A 23145-nucleotide genomic window follows, 5' to 3' on the forward strand; every position below is an offset into this window, starting at 1 on the left:
CACACTCACATGGACAACTTATCTATCTATCTATATGTATAAAAATAAGTTGTCTGTCTGTCTGTAGATCAGGTGACGTCATGTTTCTGTGTTGACTGACGTCATGAAATTAGTTGTCGTCATTTTTGCTTTGACGGTGACGTCATTAACGGTATTTAAGACATTTGTTCACGACACAAATGACGACCGAGACAGAGGGAATATAAGTGACGACCGGGAACCTCAAAGAGAAATTACAGACTGGGATACCCGGACACAAATCACGACCGGGACACAGGGAATATAAATGACGACCGGGACACAGGGACACAACTACAACGGGGACGCCGGGGGCACAGGCGGGATATATAAATGACGACCGGGACACAGGGATTGTTTGAATAGAAATTACAGACCGGGACACCGGGACACAAATGACGACCGGGACACCGGGAATATAAATGACGACCGGGACACTCAAAGAGAAATTACAAACTGGGACACCGGGACACAAATGACGACCGGGACACAGGGAATATAAATGACGACCGGGACACAGGGACACATCATTAGAATAATGAGGTATAGATCTGAATACGGACTGTTTTTCCCATGGACAATTATATGTTGCATGTTCAAGAGTCAGTAAACCTGACAATCTATTTATATGCACAGACAATGGGACAGCGAAGAATGTTGTATATTCGCATGTTTTACGTAGTTAAAAACATATATTTATATCTATCTCTATTCACAGGTGGGACACAGGGACACAACTACAATGGCGCGTAACTAATATGGCGCGTAACGACTTACGCGCGCGGGGGGGGGCTTGGGGGGTTGCGAAGCGCCCCACCAACTAGGTGTTGGGGTGGCGCGAAGCGCCACCCCAACAGCTAGTCTATCTATATATATAAAAATAAGTTGTCTGTCTGTCTGTGGATCAGGTGACGTCATGTTTCTGTGTCGGCTGACGTCATGAAATTAGTTGTCGTCATTTTTGCTTTGACGGTGACGTCATTCAAGATATTTAAGACATGTGTTCACGTAGAAATCTATTAATGTTTAAGTTTACAATGACTGATGAACTTACCATGGCAAAAGCCGATGAAGATGCTCAAAGAGTCTATGCCAAAAAACTTGCTGCTGATAGAGAAAGTCAGAAAAGAAAGCGTGCCGAGGAATCAAAAGAACAGCAAGGAAACAGGCTTGAGGCTAAAGAACGCAAAACCGCGCAGTTAGATGAAGATCCACCTGGACAGCGAGAGTCAAAACATATCAAAACTGAAAATGATAGCGATGATGATTGGGTTTGGGATTTTGACTTGGATAAAATCATCAATGCCTACCAGATTTTAGTTAAAAAAACAAAGGTTCGGCGATTTGTATTTCATAGTGAAGCTGAAAAATAAAGAAGAAATAGAAAACTGAAAAAAGAAAAAATGTAAAAAACTAAAAAATACTAAAAAGAAAAACACTCAAAGAGAAATTACAGACCGGGACACAAATGACGACCGGGACAGAGGGAATATAAATAACGACCGTGACACTCAAAGAGAAATTACAGACTGGGATACCGGGACACAAATGACGACCGGGACACAGGGAATATAAATGACGACCAGGACACAGGTATTTAAGAATATCGTTCAAAGACAAATTTTTAATTGTAAGAAGACCGAAGAGAAATTTCTAATTTTAAAATGACTGAAGAACCTACAATGGCAACGGTACCACCATCGAAGTAGATAACCAGTGGGTTGTTCCATATTCCCCATTATTATCAAAAACATTTAATGCACACATAAACGTTGAATACTGTAACTCCGTAAAGGCAATCAAATACATATGTAAATACGTCAACAAAGGCAGTGACATGGCAGTTTTTGGCTTGCAGCCCAAAATCAAAGATTTCGACGAAATCGTACAATATCAGGCTGGAAGATACATAAGCAGTAATGAAGCTGTTTGGCGAATTCTTTCATTTCCGATACATGAACGTAGTCCAGCTGTTGTTCACTTAGCGGTACATTTACAGAATGGTCAACGTGTTTATTTCTCGGAAACCAACGTGCAACAAAGAGCCCTGAATCCACCGGATACAAAATTAACAGCTTTTTTTTCGCTTTGCAAAAATGATTCTTTTGCAAAAAAACTGCTGTATACTGAAGTGCCTTCGTATTACACGTGGAATACTAAAAATAAAGTATTTGAACGTCGAAAACAGGGTAAGTCAGTCGACGGCCAACCTACCATCTTCAAAGATACCACGATAGGAAGACTCTACACCGGTCACCCCAATCAACATGAATGCTTCTTTCTACGCCTGCTTTTGGTGAATGTACCCGGTCCGACATCCTTTGAGTATTTGAGAACTGTAAACGGTACTATACATGACACTTACCGTAGTGCATGCCAAGCTCTGAATTTATTGGAGAATGACCAACACTGGGATAACTGCATCAATGACGCGTGCGAAACGTCAACCCCAAGTGAAATTCGTGCATTGTTTGGCATCATTTTAACAACTTGCTCTCCATCAGCTCCTACAGAGTTATGGGGAAAATATAAGTCAAAAATGTCCGTAGATATACTCCATCGAAAACAGTTAGAGACGTCAGATATGACTTTTGATTTTACATCAGAAATTTATAACTACACTTTAGTTATTATAGAAGATTTGTGCGTACTTATGGCAAACAAACCTCTTCAGGATTTGGGAATGCCTTCATCTAACCGTATCGCTGCTGTTTCGACATGTGTAGAATTGGATCGTGAACAAAGTTACAGTACAAGTGATCTATTGTCGTATGTACAAAATAACATTTCCAAGTTAACGTCGGAACAAAAAGACATTTATGATACGATACTCAATTTCAGGACGTATACAACTACCTGCTGATTTCTGTAATTTAGTGACGTCCAAAAATGAATTGATTGAAAAAGTATTTCCGAATATTCTAAAAAATTATAAAAATAATAAATGGCTAAGTGAAAGAGCGATTCTCGCACCCAAAAATATAGACGTCCACGAAATCAACAATATTGTTTTGACCAAGATTCGAGACCAGGCAGTCCTTTACAAGTCAATCGACACAGTTTTGGAACCAAATGAAGCGGTTAAGTATGCATGTTTGTTTGTTTGTAAAAAGAGCGTTTGCATATGACGTCATCATTAGTACATACGGCTTTGTATATGCACAGACAATGGGAAAGCCAAGAATGTTGTATATTCGCAATTTTTACGTAGTTTAACTCCTGCAGACGAAATGAATGCTTGCCTGAAAAATTCTAATTTATGGGCACACTTAAAAATATTAAAATTAACTACAAATATGCGTGTCCGATTGCAAAACGATGACTCTGGTCAAACATTTTCAGATCAATTGCTGGCAATTGGAAACGGAAAGCTCCCAGTAGTGGGAAAGCCAAAAATGTTGTATATTCGCAATTTTTACGTAGTTTGAAACACATATATAAATCTATCTATATTCACAGGTGGGACACAGGGACACAACTACAATGGCGCGTAACTAATATGGCGCGTAACGACTTATGCGCGCAGGGGGCTTGGGGGGGCGCGAAGCGCCCCACCAACTAGGTGTTGGGGTGGCGCGAAGCGCCACCCCAACAGCTAGTTTATATATATATATATATATATATGTATATATATATATATATATATATATATATATATATATATATATATATATATATATATATATATATATATATATATATATATATATATATGACGTCAGTCGACGTCATATAATGACGTCATAATGACGTCAGTCGACAAACATGACATCACTCGACACACACACACACACACACTCACATAGACAACTTATTTATATATATATATATATATATATATATATATATATATATATATATATATATATATATATATATATATATATATATATCTATATATATATATATATATATAATATATGTATACATATGAACTGGATAATTTAGTTCTTAAATTAAAAAGGTTAAGTTGAATTTTTGCCCAAGATGTTGATTTTAGGGAGTTTTCGTTTAAAGTTTCAAATGCTAGATGCTAAATGGCTGTTGGATTTTTCTATATCTTTAGTTTTGTGTTGTGATTCATTTATCTAATAAAATTTTGTATAGGAGCTAGAGGTTTTTTTTAATGCCTTTTCAAGTACTTGAATCTTACTTATAATGTAGATTTCATGGTTTGTGATCTGTCACGAGTACAAGCATGACTATATAGACTGTACAGGCTAGAGAAAGGAAAATCCTAAAATATATCAATATAGAAAATAATCTTCTCGATTTAAGCTATGGCCGCAAGGATGTTTTTGGCTTGCTTGAAGTCAAGTCTGTAGCTCATGTTGGGATTAGAATTTCCTAAGGGTTAAAAAGTTTCTGATAGAATCCATTCTGCGTTTATAGGGAAATTGCCTGACATTAAACATCAATGCCGAATTTTCTGGTGTCTTTCCTGGAGTTAACTAGTACTTATTGCAATAAATTTGTATTATTTTTGGCGTTTAAGAAGGAATTGTAATTATATGATTTGTGCTCCAGAGCGCTTATCGTGACCTATTGCAATTCTTGCTGTGCCTCAGTAAGCTGCAATTCAAAGAGTATGGGTAATTTATAAGAGTGGGAACTGGTGCTTGTGTCGACAAGAAAAAACTAACAGTGCCATCTAGCGTTTGGTGACACTGGAAAATTTTTAAATTTCCAATTAATAAACAAGCAAGAATTGATGAAACATCAGAAGCTGATGAAAAATTGCACTACCAGTTTCCGTGAAAATTAGTACATGTGCTTAACACTAGATTGGTGTAATAGCTGAATTAGACTGCCCCTTAAAAAAAAAATTTCTATAGATAAGCACCTTATTATGTTCCTTTTTGCAGACTCAGCCGTATGTAATGCTTGTTCCTGATTGGGAGGCTCTTGGCCTTGAAGGAAACGACCGATTTGAAGGATTTGCTGTTGAGCTCATAAATGATATTTCTGAAATTTTGAAATTTAATTATAAAATACACGTTGTGGAGGATGGAAATTATGGGAGTTTAGACGCCAATGGACAGTGGAATGGTATGATTAAAGAGCTTTTGGACCAGAAGGCGGATGTTGCTATTGGCGATCTATCCATCAACTATGATCGGGAGACAGCAGTTGACTTTACTACTCCATTTTTGAACACAGGTATTAGATTAGCTGTGTTACACAAAAAGGGATTTATTTAAGCTCCTATCTTTTTTGTAGTTTTCAATCTCATCCCAAGTAAACTGAACACTTACTATCGATAGTCTCATCGTGGCTCGATATCGATATTGTGACCCATTTGGATATCAAAGTGGTCGTTGGATTTTCTTCTTTGTTTTTTTTTTGTTGTCCTATCAACAGATGTAAAAAAAGTGAAATTGAAGACACTCATAACAAAAACTGAAATTAATATTTATCGTAAAAAAAGAAAAAAGTAACAACAACAAAAGAAAAGTGGATGTTTTGGAGTATGAAAACATAAAATGTATTCATTTTACAAATATGGATTTAAAGCTTTCTTAGATTTTGGGCACAGGGATAATAGACATTGTTGATTAATTCCTGCTTTTGTCTCATTAGTAGGCTCAGGGAAGTGATTTTACTTTTTTTTGACCCTGAAGAATTTTCAGCGATTGATACAAGTGAAAAAAATACTGGACTAACTTTATGTATGTAACCAAAATTCATTTGATTTCGGAAATGGCAAGATTGAGCTTGTTAATTTTTATACAGGAACGTGCGCAAGGAGGCTTTTTGGGCGCGAATCCCCCCTTGAATTCTTGTGCAGAAAACCTACCCTAAATATTAAAGAAAATTTGGTATTTTAATTAATTTAATTGCCTATTTTGATTTTCTGGGAGTACAAATGTTGAAAAATAACAAATATGCTTCTTAAAAATGCGTGTTTGAGCAATTGTTGTCGCTTTAATGACATTTTTTCCTTGAAGGATTCGTGTTATATCAGCAAGCCATCTTTTCCAAGAAATAGTAAAATTCAAGATTACTTTTGTTTTAATTTGTGCATAGCTTTAAAATTCTTGACTTAGCCATTGGCGGAACAGAGGGTCAAGACGCATCCTCAAAATCTATTGCCCCTTCCCCTAGATAAATCCTCGAGTTTCCTATTACGCTAAAAATTTCATTGTCTCCTGCTGTCGCAGTAAATCAATTTTGAAGCCATGATATTTAATTTGCTGTCAAATGGATAAAACTGTTTCTCCAACTGATTAGAATCAAACTATATAGTCCTTCTACTCTTGGATAGCTATAAAGATCCCGTACATTGGGCTTTTGTTTTAATGTGGATGCAGTCTTAGCCCTAAATAATTTATTATTCATCAGTCCCACTCAATTACAATAAATACAGGCTCACGCCCAAGGCCGGAAGAAGGGCGAATGGAACGATTGGGCCCAATCGGGTCTCGCGTTTGAAATTGCCCCGCGCCACCATCAAAATGAACAATTAATTTTCGAAATTTTGAAATGTTCTTGACAATTCTAGTGAGCGTTTTCAAGGAGAGCGTTTTTTACTGAGCGTTTCTTCAGGAGAGGGATCATTTTCAAGACTGAAACTGAAAAAAAAAAAAAAAAAAAAACTATGTGATATCAACAATAAATCAGGATAGACTGGATAGTTTAGCAATCATGTTGATGAAACTGAAGACACAAGGAAAATAGATTTTAAAGCCGTTTTAGAAGCATTTGAACAACGAAAATTTAGAAATATGCAAATTAATGTGGCTATACTCAGTTGTGTAAATTTCAATAGGCATTTTCAGCAGTTTCATAATATCTAGGGGACACAAATGTAAATTAACGTTAGCACAAAATGAGTTCAAAAAATAACAAAAGAAAAAAAAACCGTAAGCTGAAAATGAGCAAACTAGACCATCAAATGAGACAAGATCAAGAGAACAGCCTGAGAAATGTAAATGCACGATAGGTGATGATGAACAACCTAGACATCAAAGGTAACAAGACCAATGCAAGCAACTAAGGCAAAAGGCATTGAACAAATATCTGAAGCAATGATAAAAAATAAAGATCAAAGTGTTACATGGCTAAAACATTACTAAAAACTAAAATTAGAACAAGTCATAATCAAAATTGAAGAACGTAAAAATATGTAGTTAAAGGATAAGTGGCAGCGAGAATCACAACGACTCAAAAACGAAAGTAAAGAACAAAAACAAATATGCGGTCATAATAAATGCAACAATGAGGATCAAAAAGAATCACAATAAAAATGAAGAACAGAAAAATGTATGGTTAGAAGATATACGACCGTGAGAACAAAGAAATTTGCAGCTAGAAGATAATCAACAGCGAGAATTACAAGCAACAACAGGAATTAGAACTTGTCAAAGATGAATGTAAAGAAAAAAGAAATATAGGGTTAGCATACAAGCTAAATTAAGTATCAAGAGTGTCAAAAATAACAGTGAACAACAAAAAACTTGACTGTTAAAGAACAGCGATAATCAGAACGAGTCAAAAATGAAAGTGCAGAAGAAAAAAAAGGTACTTCTGTACATAATGGTAAACACTCGAGAACAAACCGTTTTTATTTGTCTGTATTAAGATACAATTACCTTACACTCAGTGAAAAACAAGTGACGGGTGACAGAATACATAGGAATTATAGAATTTACACTTTAAATTTGCACATTAGGGGATGGGGGTAAAGTATTTCGCCAGTTTGAAGTTTGAAAACAATTCTTACTTCGTAATATTCTGAATAATTGTGGCTAACGCATTTTGCATGCAGATCCGCTATACTTTACCCCTCCCCGTAATTTACCAATATATATCTCAAATTTGTTCTGAACTATTATATTTTCATCATGTTTTAGCATATTTCATTAGGATTGTCCTAAGTTCACTTCTCGAGTGTGTTCCATTATGTGCAAAAGTGCCGAAAGAATATTAGGTTAGAAGAACATTGCTATCATAATTTTTGGTGCCAACAAATTGCGGTGTAAAACCCAGTAAAAATCTACAAAGATACAGTAGACTACGCAAGTGTTATTTACAAGTCATTGGGACCCTTCAACTCTGTATGTATAAACTGTGGAGTCCTCCATTATCCCACAGGAAATATAGCCAACAAAGATTATTTACTTGGTGCTGCTGCCTGCTTGGTCGAATTGCATTCCTGCATCAACAGTTTCTAAATGAGTTTGCTTAGCCTGTTATGGGACATAATATGCTCTCGAAAGAATTCCACAAATAAATACAAAATGGGAACTCATGTTTTGCCTTAACTTCATTCAACGTAAGCGATGATCGAATCAAAAATAGTCGGAATGTCTTTCAGCTTCAAAATAGATTGAAAAATTCATCACAAAATTAATAGAGAGGGGCCCCACTACAATTCCAATCGGGTGCTGCACTTGGTCGATCCGGCCCTCCTCACACCAAAGGAAGTTCAAGCTTAGTCCCTCAAAAGCCATAAAAATCCAAAAGATTAAATTTGTAAGATGTAAAAAAGAAAAAGTTCCGTGTAAGTTGTCTGTATTCTCTGTGTTTTTTTTTATAGATTTTCCTTTCTTCTCAAAAAATGATGCATAGAGGCTCGCATAAATTATAAAAATACTAGAAAGACTTGTCGTCAGTTGGACTTAAACATAAGAGGCTTTGATAATAAGCAAAAAATTGTTGTCGTAGACAGTGACAACCATTAGGTAGCTTTTTCATAGCGTTTAATGTGTAATATTTATAAATGAGAACAGTATATTAGCACAGTGCTAATGTTAAATTATTGAGTTAATTTCAGCTATTCAATTTTAGGGATTAGTATCCTTTATAAAAAGGCCCAGAAGAAGCCCCCCAGCCTCTTTTCATTTTTACTGCCGTTTTCTGTTGACGTTTGGATCTACATGGCAACTGCATACTTGGGTGTGTCAGTACTTTTATTCATTCTTGCTAGGTGAGGTATTCCTAGTCCGTTCTAAAATTTATTTTGGTTAATTTTGTGCATTACTGACGCTTGATAAAATTTAAATTAAAATTATCTCTGATGATGAAGCCTAAAATCCTTTATGTCTTTTTATTCCATGACGGCATTTTTTTCTTTTTATATCATTCTCCTAACATGTTTTTATTGTTTCAATTTATTTAGCTACTATAAAGAAACATTGCTATACAAGAAAGTAGTAGTAGTAGTAGTAGTATTAATTTATTATCCAAAAGAAATAACAGAGACAAAATCAATCGGTAGCACATCAAAAGTGTCGTTAGGGAGGGTGTTCTACTATCAAAAAAGAAAAAAAAATAGAAGAGAAAAAAATTATAAAAACAAAGAACAAAAAAAAAATGAGTTAATCTATAATAAGCAGAAGGGTGAAACCGTGTACCGAGAAAAAAAACTTACATAAGTAACTCCTACACAAAAAAACAACAACATAATATCATGATCCCGAAGCGAAAAAAAACAAAAAAACAATAAACAATTATTGCCAATATCAAATCAATCAATCTCAATCTATTTCAAAGGTAACCTACCAAGCAACCCCACACGCAGCTCGGTTTTGAATTGATTAATGGGCAGTTCCTTGGTACTTGGAACAAGCTTATTCCACAGTAAGTTAACAATCTAAAGCAAATAAGATGAACATAAAATCATACAAAAGGAAATAGCTTTGAGCCATCAAGAAAATACAGACAATCGGAATATGCATAATTTGTTTCAGCATGGTATGAATAGTTGTCCGTTACGACTACATCAATCAAATGGTCTCTATAGCGAATAATAGTGGCATACAGGCTGAGGGGTGTTAAAGGATTGGAGCAACCCCTTCCTCCTCCCACCTCTATGAATACAGTGTTGCAAATTCGGTTCTAAATATCCCTGAAAACCTGGGTATTTCGTAGATTTTAATTCTACACTTTCATTTTGAATAGTGAAAAGCTATATGTGAAAATTTGACTTTAAAATATGTATTGTCGCAATTGATTCCACTTTTAAATTTTGTTCTACTCGAAAAAATTATATAAAATTATATAGGAAATGCTCAAAATAAATCCCCTCTCCTTCCGAAGATAGTCTTATGCACTACACAAGCTTATCAAAATTTATCGGATATTGATAAAATCATATTGCCCACTAAAGCCACTTACCCTGATTGAAAAATTAATATTTACTTGGTTGTTAATTTAATTGCTGTTATTGGTTTTTAATTGAAGCTAATTTCTTTATGTCACTTGCTCAATAGGTTGTTTTTATATTTGCAATACAATGTATTAGTTTTTTATTCTTACTATCTTTTTGAACTGCTAATCATCAGAAGTCCACATAGCGTGTTTTTCTTTTGTATGGTCAAGCTAAGTGGTGTCCTCCCATTAATTTTTTTTTGTCAGGAATACATGATTTGAATCATATGAAGTTTTATTATTGGCAATAAAAGTTTATTAGTATTTTGTTCTTTTGTGACATGTCAACATAAAAATGTCTCTCATGTTCGTCAAATTCTCCTTATTATTATGACTGTCGATCAGAACTCTTTAAAAAAGAAAGTGTAGGAATTCAAATACTTAATCAATGCCTCTTTAAACTAGTGGTGTTACTTTGTTTGATTGATATACTGGATCAGTCTCTTTCTAATAAAAGCATAAGAGAGGGACGCTGCGAATCTTGTTTATTATTTAAGCTGGATTTTTATTTAATGATAAAGCAGATTTGGTCATAATTGAGGGCAACTTCACTTATTTCGAAGTTTAATTTGAGAACTTAATCACCAATAAGGCCGTATCCAGTGGAGGAATTACTGGGTTTAAACCCTCCCCGTTGAAACTTTTGTCCGAGTCATAAAAACGTAAAAAAATGTATATAAATAAATTTTTGATGTCTTTTTAGGTTTATTTTTATATCCCTCCTAAACTAACCCCCCTCTCATCAATATTACCCCCCCCCCCCTATGAACAAAATACTGGATACGCCCTTGGTCACCAATCAAACTATATCTTTTGGATCTCAATTTTTGTTTGACTGAAATAATTGTTTTAAACCTTGCGTATATGGTATTGAAACATAGCTGAAGGGGTTTTGGAAATCAGTTTTTTAAGCTGCGTTGAAAGGTATGAACCATGAAAATTGAAAAATTATTTTAATCTAGGAAACACTTGTACATATAGTGTGAAAATCCATGCTGTTTGCTCTTTATCTTAAGTTAAAATGTTAACAGAAAGAATATGTAACTTTATCTGTGCAATATGTAATTCCTGACCAATAAATAGAGGCCTGGAATAAGGCTTCTAAGGCTATTTTGTATTTTTGAAAGGTTTTCTGTGTAAAGAAAATAAGTCAAATCTGAGAAAATGTTTTTTTTGTTGGACTTTTATTAAAAAAAAAAATAAATAAATAAAAAATCTAAATAAATAAATAAAAAAAAGTTATTTTTCTAAACAAACACAAAGTATATCCTTTAAGAAAGAAAGAGAGAGAAAGTATTTATTTTTTAGAGCTGTTTGAGTTAAGATTGTTTCTACATTACCACTTCCAGTTAATTCTTAGGATGGTTTCAATATTTTTAGAATAACACCTTTTGAGTGGTTGAATCCTCATCCATGTAGTCCAAATCCAGAAGAATTAGAGACACAGTTTAATCTTCTTAATTCCCTTTGGTTTGCAATCGGTTCACTTATGCAGCAAGGCTGTGATTATCTACCAAAGTAGGTTAATAAAAAGACACCCAAGTTTGCTGTGTTTTGCCATTTTTTTCAGTCTGCGTCTTTCTGAAAACCTTTGCATACGCCATATTCTCCTTTAGCATGCCCTCTGAAGACTAAATTTATTTTTTCAGAAAGAAAATCTATAATCTTCTTAAAATACATTTACCTGTAATTTTGATCCTATCATTAGTTTCTTGTGTAATTTTTTGTTTTAAGTAAGTTAACCAACCAATCTACTTCTTCCTTTATAAGCATATTATAAGAACAAACTTGGTGTTAAAAAACCTAACCGTTTTTGAGTTAAGGACGGTGTAAAATTAGTAAATCAGTTTAAAAACAAAATAATAAATTCAAGATAAATGTATAGTGTTTGTAATTTGATTAGAAGTAAGAATATTTTTTTATGCAAAAAATTGAAAAGAAAGAAAGAACGAAAAGAAAAAAATAAAGAAAGTAAAAAAGGATAAGAGGCAGAAACCTTTTAGGTAATAATAAGTCTTCTATTGCCTTATAACTTTTAAGATAAGGTTTAAAGTAAGGTGTTATTTTGGGTAAGGGGAGGAGTAATCTAGGTTTTTCTATACATGGGTCTGAATTTCAATGTAGTCTCCTTCCTTTTTTATTAGCCTACATTATGATCTAGTCCAGAGTATCATATTTATTATGATATTCTAGGTTTTTTGAGTAGGGTTTAGGAGTCGTACACATAAAAGGTGCTAGCGAAGGCGACATTCAGGCTAGGAAGATAACATTGGCCTTGCGAATACTTATGCTGTGTCATTTATAGATATTTATTGAATTTTGAATTTAAAATTTTTACGTTAAGGGAACTAATATATTTGTTTCAGTAAAATAGAATATTAAAGATTCTGTATTTATCCTAGCTCTAGGTTTTCTGGAGTTTCTCCTAAAACGTTGAAGATATAGAACATGGGAGAGTATTGAAAGCATGAGCTTAATTCATGCAGGTATAATAAATACGATCTTACATCTGAAACGCGATTATACATTCCATTAAACAAAAAGAAGAGAAACACAACCTTTCAAATTTTATTGCTCGGTCACAGACATCCTATAACTCCACGATTTTGTATATTTTCTTATCTATTTAGCAAAATTAGCTTAAGATCATGAAAGTGCAGCTGTAAAATTGCAGAGACTGCGCAGATTGGACTTCATGGACTGTGGATCAAGTTCAATATTCTATTTCTTCTGCATGTTCCGCTTTTCGTCCGATTTTTCTTTGAAAGGAGCACCTGATCCTCTTGAATGCTTTATCCTCCAATTTCGCTTTTAATTTGGCAACAGCTGAGGTATAGTTCTTACATAGTCTAATTATAAACTGCCTCTTATTTTTTTTTTTTTGCCAATCAAATTATTTAAAAAAATAATTTGTAAAAAATAAAATAATTGTAAAAAATAATTTGTTAGATAGATCTTTTTTTTACCCTGATTTTATTGGTTGCTTGTGTGTTATTTGCTGTGAATTTTGACTTGCAGAATTACCCCAGATGAATGGGACAGCCCCCATCCTTGCAAGGAGTCTGACGTTCTTGAGAACACTTTCAACATGCAGAATTGCACGTGGTTTACTATCGGATCCCTTATGCAACAGGGCTCTGATATTGCACCAAAGTAAGATGTTGTCCTAAGTGTTTATAAAAGTAGAAGCAGATAATGTTAATTGAGTATCTATGATTACATCAGAAAAATGGTGCAAAATAAGTTTACCCCACGGACTGAGCGAAAGCTATGTCTTTTTATTATGCTGAACTTCAGAAAACTTTTATAACTTCAGTAAACTGAATATTAATAATTATTCTACAAAAATGATCTAATGGAAATTAATATTGCCTAGTACAGTTAAAATTATGCTTTTTTAGGAACGTATACTATCAAAAATTAATTTAATTAAAACAAGGAGTTTCATTTTTGATTCAGGCAATTTGAATATATGTATTTTGGTTTTTCAACATGCAGATCATAAATATACATGCCAAGATTTGTGCACAAAAGTAAGATTTTGTATCAAGTGTTTTTAAAATAGAGACGGGATTTTTGAACATTGTAATGACGAACTACTCTATCTATTTCATCTTCAATGCGTTCAAGTTGCCCTTGGTAATTTATTTATTCAACTTAATAAGATAATCCTAGTTCATGAGGTTCCCTAACTTTGGTAAAATTTGGTATATCTTTTATATTTCTTGTTTTTTTATTTTTCAGTTTTAGTTTGTTTAACATTAGTATTGAGGTATCGTAACACTTTGATATGTGGCTTGATAGTCTTTCAATACAATTATTATCATTATTGCTAGTAGTTGTATATGGACAGTTCAGATAGATTTAGAGTGGCACTCGCTCAGTCATTAAAACGTAGCATTTTAGACCTAATTAGGGCTATCTTCTCTAGCAACATTTACTTATTTAAATACACATTTAAATAAAAGAAAAATACACATCAAAATCAGCAGATTAATGATACGTTAATGATTTAAAAATAAGCACTTATGTAAAATTAAGCAAATGAAACAACTAAATTAGGCGATCATGCTGGCCCATGTCGTAGGTACGCATCAAAGGTAAGTTTAAGTCGATGATATGACAAAAAAGGCATAATATCTGTAGCACTGAACTGAGAAATTATTTTTCTAACCCGGGCCTGACAAATACAGAAGAACTTGCAATACCGGAAACAAAAAGACGAAATAGGTTAAAGTTCGAATAACATCCAAGGTTTTCCCATAACCAGAACGTAACATATTTCTAAGTTGTCTTTGATATTAAACACAGTTTTTGCTGCAGAAAATACTCAGTGAATGCTCTAATTAAAGTTTATTTTCAGGTAACTACTAATGATTTATGTAAATAATGGTAGCTAAGGTGGTATTTTATGTTTCCCACGTACGAAAAAAAATAGTACAAGTAAATAGAAGAAACGCTCAGTTTTTTTCATGCTGCTTTGAACTTCTGTTGGGATCAATAATACAAAAGACATTAGTTGATAAAGAATTTATAAATAGGAAATCAGTAAATATAAAAGTAAGAAAAAAAAATGAAAACAGAAAATCAGAAAATTATAGAAAATTCTTTGTACAATAAATAATTGTACAGAAAATGTTATTTTCTATTTATAGTGTTTTATATTTTTGTTAATGGTGAAAGAAGAATTTATTTCAATTTTATTTATTTGTTTTCTTTAGCAATAAGACTGTTAATTTCATACGTTTATGTCTTAACTTCAATGTTATATTGTTAATAGACGAATATGTATGAACTTGCCTTTATGCAGTGTTTATCTACAAAAGAAGCAATAAAATTTACTTTTTGTAGCTTTTGAAATTTATTTTGGGTCCATATCAATTCAACATGCTATGATGCTATTGCATCGAAATAACGTAAACTAATTCTTAATAAAATAATTATTTCATATCCCAAGCCCAATAATAATAAAGATTTAGATGTTTTTGAGTGGATTCATCTAAGAATTATTTTAGACTTGAAACAAATTAAAAATAAATAAATATGTTCAATAGAAAACTTAAATTTGAACTTGCCTCGGGATCAAGCATTTTCCGCCTTGCCTGGCATCTGAAATGTTTCGTGGGATTTTTTTTAATATCCCTATAAATATAGTTTATAAAAAATGTTTTATTTGCTAGTTTGTTTTGCTGATCTTGCTTGTTTTCTATATTTGTTAGGGCAGTATCCCTTCGTTTGGTAGCTGCATTGTGGTGGTTTTTCACCCTGATCATGATTTCTTCATACACTGCTAACTTGGCTGCCTTCTTAACTGTTGAAAGAATGGATTCGCCTATTGAATCAGCGGAAGACTTGGCTAAACAAACTAAAATTAAATATGGTTGCGTTGGAAGCGGCTCTACCATTGCGTTTTTCAGAGTAAGTTCTTTCCAGTTAAGATATTTACCCAAAAAAATGATCCCCGTCCTGCACTGGTATCCGGGATCATTACATTTCCCGAGGCAAAAATAATTTTAATGATTTAAAAAACATGAAAATTGGAACTTGGAGTGTAACGAATTTAAAAAATGACTATCGTATCGAAATTTTGACTGATGGATTCAGACAATTCGAACTGGACTTATTAGAATTTTCAGAAGCAAGAAATTAGGTGATATAGAATTTGTTTACTCAGGCAGAAAGGATGGGGTAGATAGACAGGGAGTTGGGCTCATGATGAATAAGGAAGCTGCTAAATCTTGTTTAGGCTGGGAATGTATTAATAATAGAATTCTAATTGCTTATTTTATGACAAAAAAGTTCGTAGTATCAGTTGTTGTAATATATGTCCCTGTTGAACCGACTGACGGAGATATTAGTGACTCAGATAAATTTTACTTACAGTTACAGGAGCAAATAGACAGGGTCCCAGGTAGTATGGTGGTTTTTACAAAGAGATTTTAGCACCCAGGTCGGTAGAAATAGGGATATATCGTATTGTATCCTAGGTAAATTTGGTGTTACAGAATTTTGCAATTTTGTGGGTACAACAATCTAGTTATAACCAATACAAAGTGCCGTTGTTGATGTTGAAAGTAAAGATTAAAAGTCTAGTAGTGTCTATCGTTAATGTAAAGTGGAAATTTCGGAAGGGTAACTACTTTCCGGGAACTTTCTGATGCTGGTAGACTCCAGGATTAGGATTTGAGGGAAACTTCCCAGGCACATGGATTGTTTGATTGTTTTAACTTGAGAGTTTAAAATTTGACAATGTGGAAAATGAGTCGGAATAATTTTAGAAGAACAATTTGTGAAGTTGCTAATGGTGTCTTAGGGAAGAAAGCTAAGACTGCAGCTAGGAGTATTAGTGAAAAAGCATTGTTTTTAATAGAGAGTAGAAAGGGTTTGTACAAGAATTTTCTGATTGATAGATCATATGAAAACAAAAGGAATGCAAAGGAAGTGGAAAAAACATTTAAATGTGAACTAAGGATGTGTGAAGTGGAGGCCATGGATAAAATTGCCGAAGATCTGGAAGATTCACCTAGACATTATAATAGTAAAATATTGTACTGCCATGTTAATAAATTGAGAGGGAGTAGTCAATCTGGAATCTGGACTTGTCCCAGTTGAAGATAGGAATGAGGCCACAATTAGTGATAAGGAAAGAGATATGGGCGGAATATATTGAGAATGTGCTAAACCAAGATGCATCTAATCTGATTTGAATATGGTGGTTCTGAGGTTAGAAATAAGTTACTGAAGATTATGAGTATGATTTTTGAAAAAGGGAAAGAAGAACTTTTTTCTTTAAAACCCATCGATTTTAGAAAAAACTTTTGTTAAACCACTGCATAAGAACGGTAATAAGACAGAGTGTCGTAATTATCGAGGCATTAGTCCGGTCTGTTCATTTTAAGTTTTAATTTTGCTCATTACTTTCAGTTGAAAAAATTGTCTTTATTATTTAATTTCTGATTATTTTCTAAATAACGCCAGGATACATGGCTCCACCTCCATGGAAAAATTTTCCATCCCACAGAAATATTCTCTGCACAATTCATCCTCGGGTAACATTACCCCAGACAATTACCCTTAACATCTCTACGCGTAAAATTGAATTGGTAATGAGAAAGTAGGATATATAAAGAAATTTCGTATAATTCTGGCAAATTCACCCAGTGCAAAATTTCCCCTAAGAATTTCATCCCCTGGAAACTTCTCTCTCTGTGGAAAACTCTTTACGTGAAAAATCCTCCCAGCAGAAAATTCATCCTCCCCTCCCCAACCGAAAAATGTATGCTTACTTCCCAATAACAATACTATAAATAAACAACGGGAAAATTTTATAGCTTAATAACCTTTCCTCAGGGAGTGTAGGGGGGTTTTTATCTCCAAAGACCTTTTACGACCCTTTAAGCCCTTGTCCGACGTTCTTGACCTACTGGGTCGATACAATCACCCCTGGGTGAAAAGAGCAAAGATACACGCATCCGTCTTCTTTCTTATGGCAAAAATTATAAAATTCAACATTTTTGCAGATATTGAGCTTTAAACCTCTACATTAGGGTTCTTTGATTCACGGAATCTGACGGCGTGATTTTCATTAAAATTCTACGACTTCAAAGGGTCTTTCCCCCTTTTTCGAAAATCAGACAAATTTTCTCAGGCTCGTAGCTCTTTGATGGGTAAGACTAAACTTAATGCAACTTACATTTGGAATCAGGATAATAAGTCAATTTTTTTGATATATCTATTGGTATCAAAATTTCGTTTTTTTAGAGCTTCGGTTACTATTGAGCAGGGTTGCTAGTTTGCTACCACAAACTGTTTGATTACTCATTTAAAATCAAAACAGAAATCATTGAAATATTGTTCGTTTTTCTGCAATATCAAAAGTATTGTATTCATAATACTTTACAGTTTCATGATAATTAATTAAAGAAATAGAGAAAGTGTTTCAACTAAAGTAAGAAACAAGTTTAAAACGTAAAACTGTGTATACATAAAAACTCTGTACATAAAGGGAATTGCCCCCTTCTCAACACCTCGCTCATTAAGCAAAAGGTTTTTAGTGCATTGAATTTTTTTTTTCAATTGCAAATTTTCTGGTGAAACTTGAAAACAAAAACATACCTATTTATAAATCATCATGCCTATTTTGTGGCAGCCTAATTTCATTACAAATAAAGCGAATCAGCTTGGTTGAATCCAGTACTGCCACTCTGTGGCATTACTTATTTTGTAACTTGGAAGCCTAAAATATAGTTATTGATACTTTTAAATTAATTAGCTTTAATTAATCCTGAATTGACTGCAAATTCGTCCTCTTCGGGGTAAGTCGTAATTTGGTGCTCTAAAATGACAGAAAAAAATACTTTCGCCTGGCCCAATCTGTATGGTCACTTAAAACACAGCTTTAACTTTACGTTTTAGTGAGCTCTCTCCCAATTATCTTTTACCTTCGATTTGACACAATCACCCCTGGGAAAAAACAAAACTAATAAATATGTATCGACAATGTTTCTTCTGAAAAATAGAATGCTAAATCCGCATTTTGAAGATTGGAGTTTGAAACCTCTACGGTAGGGCTCTCTGACATGATATATCTAATAAAGGGGGTTTTCATTAAGATTACTTGCTATTTTTGGGGGTTGTTTCCCCTTTTTCAAAAATAAGGCAAATTCTGTAGGATTTGAGAAAATCAGTTTATTGATAACAATAAATTGAAAGAATTATAAATATTTAGAATCAGCATAAAAAGCCAATAATGCCGGTGTAGTAATCGCCATGAAAATTCTATTTTTAGTTTTAGTGAATTTTGGTCCAACTCACTTTTTACCTCTAGTTTTCACAAACTATTTGATAAGAATCTCTCGTGACGAAATTTTTTTTTGAACCTGTTCATTTTATTTAGCTGAATAGGACAATAAAAAGAAAGAGGGTCAATTTGACAGCTGGATAGTAAGTTTAGATTTTGTTTTTCTTTCACTATTCTATTTTTTATGTCTGAATATACAAGGGATTTAAATTCGAGGGGGAGAATTGTCTTGTTAAGAAAGAGGTACATTTTACATGGCCGGTATAAAATCAAAACGTTTTATCTATGCAGGAAGGATGATTTTTGAGTATCTCTACTCCTTCTGTAAACTATTCTAAGGCGTAGAGGATCCATAAAGACAAATCGACATCTCTTATAATCTACAGAAGCAATAAGTCTTTCTGTAATTTTGGTCTGAGTTTGATTTTTTTCAAGATTAAGTAACCAAATATTTTATCTATTAAATAAATTGATCCTTTTACCATGAATCCTTGTAGTTTAAAATTTCCTGTTGTTTCGTTTTGCATGTAATTTAATTGCTGTTTTTAATTGAGAGTTTTTTCCTAAAAGTATTTAAAAATAAATTACAAAAGGAAACATTTTCTGCAAAAGCAACGTTTTTCTACAATTTACTACCGAATTATTAAACCTCAAGTATGAATACGTATTAAAAGGTTGGAAGTACAATAAAGCAAAACTTGTAAATGTCATTCATCAAAACTGTTCCAGACTATTTAGGGGTTTCTAAATTTTGGGTTTTTACTGAAATATATTTTTTTCTAATATTTGTAGTCTACGAGTTTTTGGCAGCTAAATGGTTAGGAGAAGGCCACCGGGTCCCCCCGAGAAAGTTCTTAACAATAATGTTTCTTTTTGTGCAACACGCTTGTTTTAATGTTTTTTGAAGTTATGACTTCCACCTGAAATTTCGACCCTCCCTGAAATAAATTCCTGCGTGTGTGCATTACTGTCGCAAGTAGTTTTTGTGGTTGAATGAAAATATAAATGAATACCTACCGAAACTGTTGATAAAAATTTGCGGAACCCTATGATTTAACGCCAAATTCAAAAAAAGCAATGGGTACAATTGAAGTAATTCTTTTGAGATTAAGAGAAAACGTTTTTAAGAGTAAACGCTTTTTGGTAAAAATTATTTGCAAAAATTATGACATTTTCTATAATGTGTACTTTCTTCGAAATTTATGGTAACACCGTGGATTTGTGCTCTGGTTGACAATTTAGAGGCCATTGTTTGATTCCCCCTGTTGCAGGGTTGGGTTATAACCTCACTTCCTGTCCCTGTAAAAAAAGACCCAGTAATTGAATCGTTGGTTTGGCACCCTATGCGCTATCACAAGGCTCAGCAAGATTTTAATCCTTTATCCTTATCCATATTTCCTTGGAAGCATAAGCCTGTGCCACTGCGGTTAGTTATAGTTAAAACATCCCTGATCCCTACTGTGTAATGCTGAAAAGAACTGAGAGGCTCCGTAAAATTTTAAAGGGAAAAGAACACCACAAGTCTTTGTTACATTTGTGATTTATTTCTGGTTCTGTTTGTTTATGTTTGTACGTACCTCAGTTCTTTATTTGTTAACACTTATTTTAAACTTGATTGTTTAGTTTTAGTTCCTTTGTTTACATTTACATGTCTCTCGTTTGTTTTGTTTTTTGTTCTTATATTTATTACGATTCTAGCGAAACTCATGTCTTTTTAGTGAGAAATAAAATCCGTTCATTCATTCACTAAAGCTTCCTAGGTGGTGGAAACAAGTCGTAGAGTTAAAGGTTTCGTTTTTAAATTTGTGTCAAAATGCTTCCCCAAATTTCAGTAAAAAGTTATGTTAGTCAATGTTTGTATCTCGATGCACCAAAAAAATAGATGGCAACAAACGTTTCATATGAAAATATCTTTAGAAAATTTAATAGTTAATAATTACTTTCTATTTATTTTTTGTCATTCGTACGATATGACTTTCCAGCATTCTAAGAAAAGAACTTATAGAAGAGTGTAGTCCTGTGCGGAATCAAATCAATTAAGATTGTCCACCAACAACACTGTTACCAACAAATGTTTCCCCAGAAAATATTTTTATAAAATTTAATTATTTGTTCTTTTTTTAATTATATCATTTTATTTTCAAGGATTCTAAAATACCAACTTATCAAAGAATGTGGTCCTTTATGGAATCAGCTCGTCCATCAGTCTTCAACAAGAATACACCGGAAGGCATTGACCGAGTAATCAAATCCAATGGTGGCTATGCTTTCATGACTGAGAGCGCTACAATCGAATACCAAACTGAAAGGAATTGCGACCTCGTCCAAATCGGTGGAAACTTGGACTCAAAAGGCTATGGTGTCGCTTTACCACATGGCAAGTCTTGAGTACACCTTTTCACTTTAGGCTATTCTAGATACTTTTAATGGAGGTCTTGAGACATGAACTCAAAAAAAAAAAAAATACAGCACAACGGTAAAAAAAAAAGTTCACTAGGTTTTAAAGACTAACTTTTTTGTTAGAAAGGATGGCGTTGATAAGTATTTCAACCCCCGTGAACTGATTTATTAATCGTAGATAGTTCCTGTAGGATTATTTCCAATGAAAGAAATCGCGTGAAATCATGCATAATTTGAAATCAAGCACGTTAGGAAGGATGGGGTGTCTTCCCCCCTCAAGCTAATTATTGGCATTACTTTTTCTTAATTGAATGTAACTGCTCATAAATTGTACCTGTCTTCACCTTTATTTTGCTAATTTACCCCTCCCCTAGTGTTAGTTTTTAAGTATGTATTAGCCTTCGTCTTATTTGTGAAACTGAATGTCAGGGAGGGGGGACAAAATAAGGCTTTGCATGCCACTTCACTTCTTTCGACAAAGGAGAAAGGGAGGATCTTTTTGGTGTATCTTTTGATTCTCTTGTTGATTTTTTGCTGGTTTTATTATTAGAAATTGCTGTATAAACATTATACTGAATTATGGACCGTTTTCGTCATACAGGTGTTTCCTGCAACCGTCCCAAATATGAGCAAAAATCGTTATAAAAAATAATAGTACCTAAATCACCTAAATTAAACACTACAAACAATAAATCCCTCTATATTAAGCGACTCAAAAGTGTTTTGTTTCAATGGCGTGGATCGGAGGAGGGGGCAGAGGGGAGCATTTTTCCTCCCGCATAGATCTTTAGAAGTACATTTTTTCGGTATTTTCATTGAAAAATTACTTTTTTGGTACTTTCGTTGGAAAAACTGAAAAAAAAATTCTCGCCGCTTCTGTCTTAAATTTCCATGAATTGACGCCACTGCTTTTTTGTGGTAAGAACATACCTTTTGCCTGTCAATTTCTAATATTTTTTTTTAGTTCGAACTTAGCAAAAGCAATACTGCAAGACAAGCCTTAACAATGCGGCTGACGGGAAATCTAAGAAATTTTGGATTTTTTAATAAAATTTACCGGCCTTTAGAGTCCAGTAGAACAAGCTTATTTTCTCTTATTGGAAAAAATTCTACTGAATATTCCATTATTTCAGGATCTCCATTTACTGGTGCCTTTAGTAGTGCTGTTCTTCAACTTCTAGAATCGAATAAAATTCTGATTTTGAAGACAAAGTGGTGGAAGGAAAAGCATGGTGGAGGTCGCTGCGGAAAAGTAAGTCATTTCATAATATTCTAATGGAAAAACTTTCCTGACTTAGATTATGCTGATTACTTAAGCATCCGAGATAGAAGCTTGTGCAAAATGATTCAACTTTTGGAGGTTTTGCAAGTTGAGGGTGATAGAACAGGTTTGAAAATTAATGCCAAAAAGACTAAGTCGCTGAAGGTAGGAAAGAGTGAAGATGAAAAGGTGACGTTAGATAACGAAAGGATCGATCAATTGGATAGCTTCACTTACCTAGGTAGCACTATTAGTAGATATTGCTTTTTGTGAAGATGTTAAAAGTAGAGTAGCCAGGGCTCAGAGCGTAAATTTCGACAGTTGAAGAAAGTTTGAAAGAATAGGATAGGTCTGCAGACCAAGATTAGAATATTGGAAGCTACAGTGATGAGACTGGTTAAATAAGGTTCTGAATCATGGACGCTCCGAAAAACGGATGAAGATTCGTAAACAGTTTAACAACTCGTACAAACAGTTAGTTTTACAAAAAGTGTGGCTCAATCCTACTTTCTAG

At 33.7% G+C, this 23145-nt stretch overlaps 2 protein-coding genes and 1 long non-coding RNA gene across 5 annotated transcripts in view; 2 read left to right on the top strand and 1 right to left on the bottom strand.

The window, feature by feature from the left end:
• LOC136042605 (uncharacterized) overlaps positions 1 to 11987 on the bottom strand; it is a 64621-nt gene extending 52634 nt beyond the window's left edge. The window contains exon 1 of the long non-coding RNA XR_010621362.1: positions 11855 to 11987. This is a non-coding gene — a long non-coding RNA (uncharacterized LOC136042605). The remainder of the gene's footprint in view (positions 1 to 11854) is intronic.
• The window catches only part of LOC136042526 (glutamate receptor ionotropic, kainate 2-like), a 90581-nt gene that overhangs the window by 56437 nt on the left and 10999 nt on the right, over positions 1 to 23145 (top strand). The window contains exons 9-15 of one of the 3 annotated variants that reach the window (XM_065727491.1): positions 4884 to 5178; positions 8809 to 8947; positions 11551 to 11688; positions 13189 to 13323; positions 15390 to 15588; positions 21116 to 21347; positions 22504 to 22622. In XM_065727491.1, coding sequence (XP_065583563.1) covers positions 4884 to 5178; positions 8809 to 8947; positions 11551 to 11688; positions 13189 to 13323; positions 15390 to 15588; positions 21116 to 21347; positions 22504 to 22622 — 1257 coding nt within the window. The remainder of the gene's footprint in view (positions 1 to 4883; positions 5179 to 8808; positions 8948 to 11550; positions 11689 to 13188; positions 13324 to 15389; positions 15589 to 21115; positions 21348 to 22503; positions 22623 to 23145) is intronic. The other 2 variants (XM_065727498.1, XM_065727505.1) reach the window with 2 other exon arrangements.
• LOC136042589 (uncharacterized) overlaps positions 74 to 23145 on the top strand; it is a 478776-nt gene continuing 455704 nt past the window's right edge. Inside the window, exon 1 of the mRNA XM_065727565.1 lies at positions 74 to 3440. Within this exon, the coding sequence (XP_065583637.1) occupies positions 1856 to 2881 (1026 nt within the window). The 5' untranslated portion in view covers positions 74 to 1855 and the 3' untranslated portion in view covers positions 2882 to 3440. The remainder of the gene's footprint in view (positions 3441 to 23145) is intronic.

The sequence above is a fragment of the Artemia franciscana genome, chromosome 2 (genome assembly GCF_032884065.1).
Source record: "Artemia franciscana chromosome 2, ASM3288406v1, whole genome shotgun sequence".
NCBI classification, from domain to species: Eukaryota; Metazoa; Arthropoda; class Branchiopoda; order Anostraca; family Artemiidae; genus Artemia; species Artemia franciscana.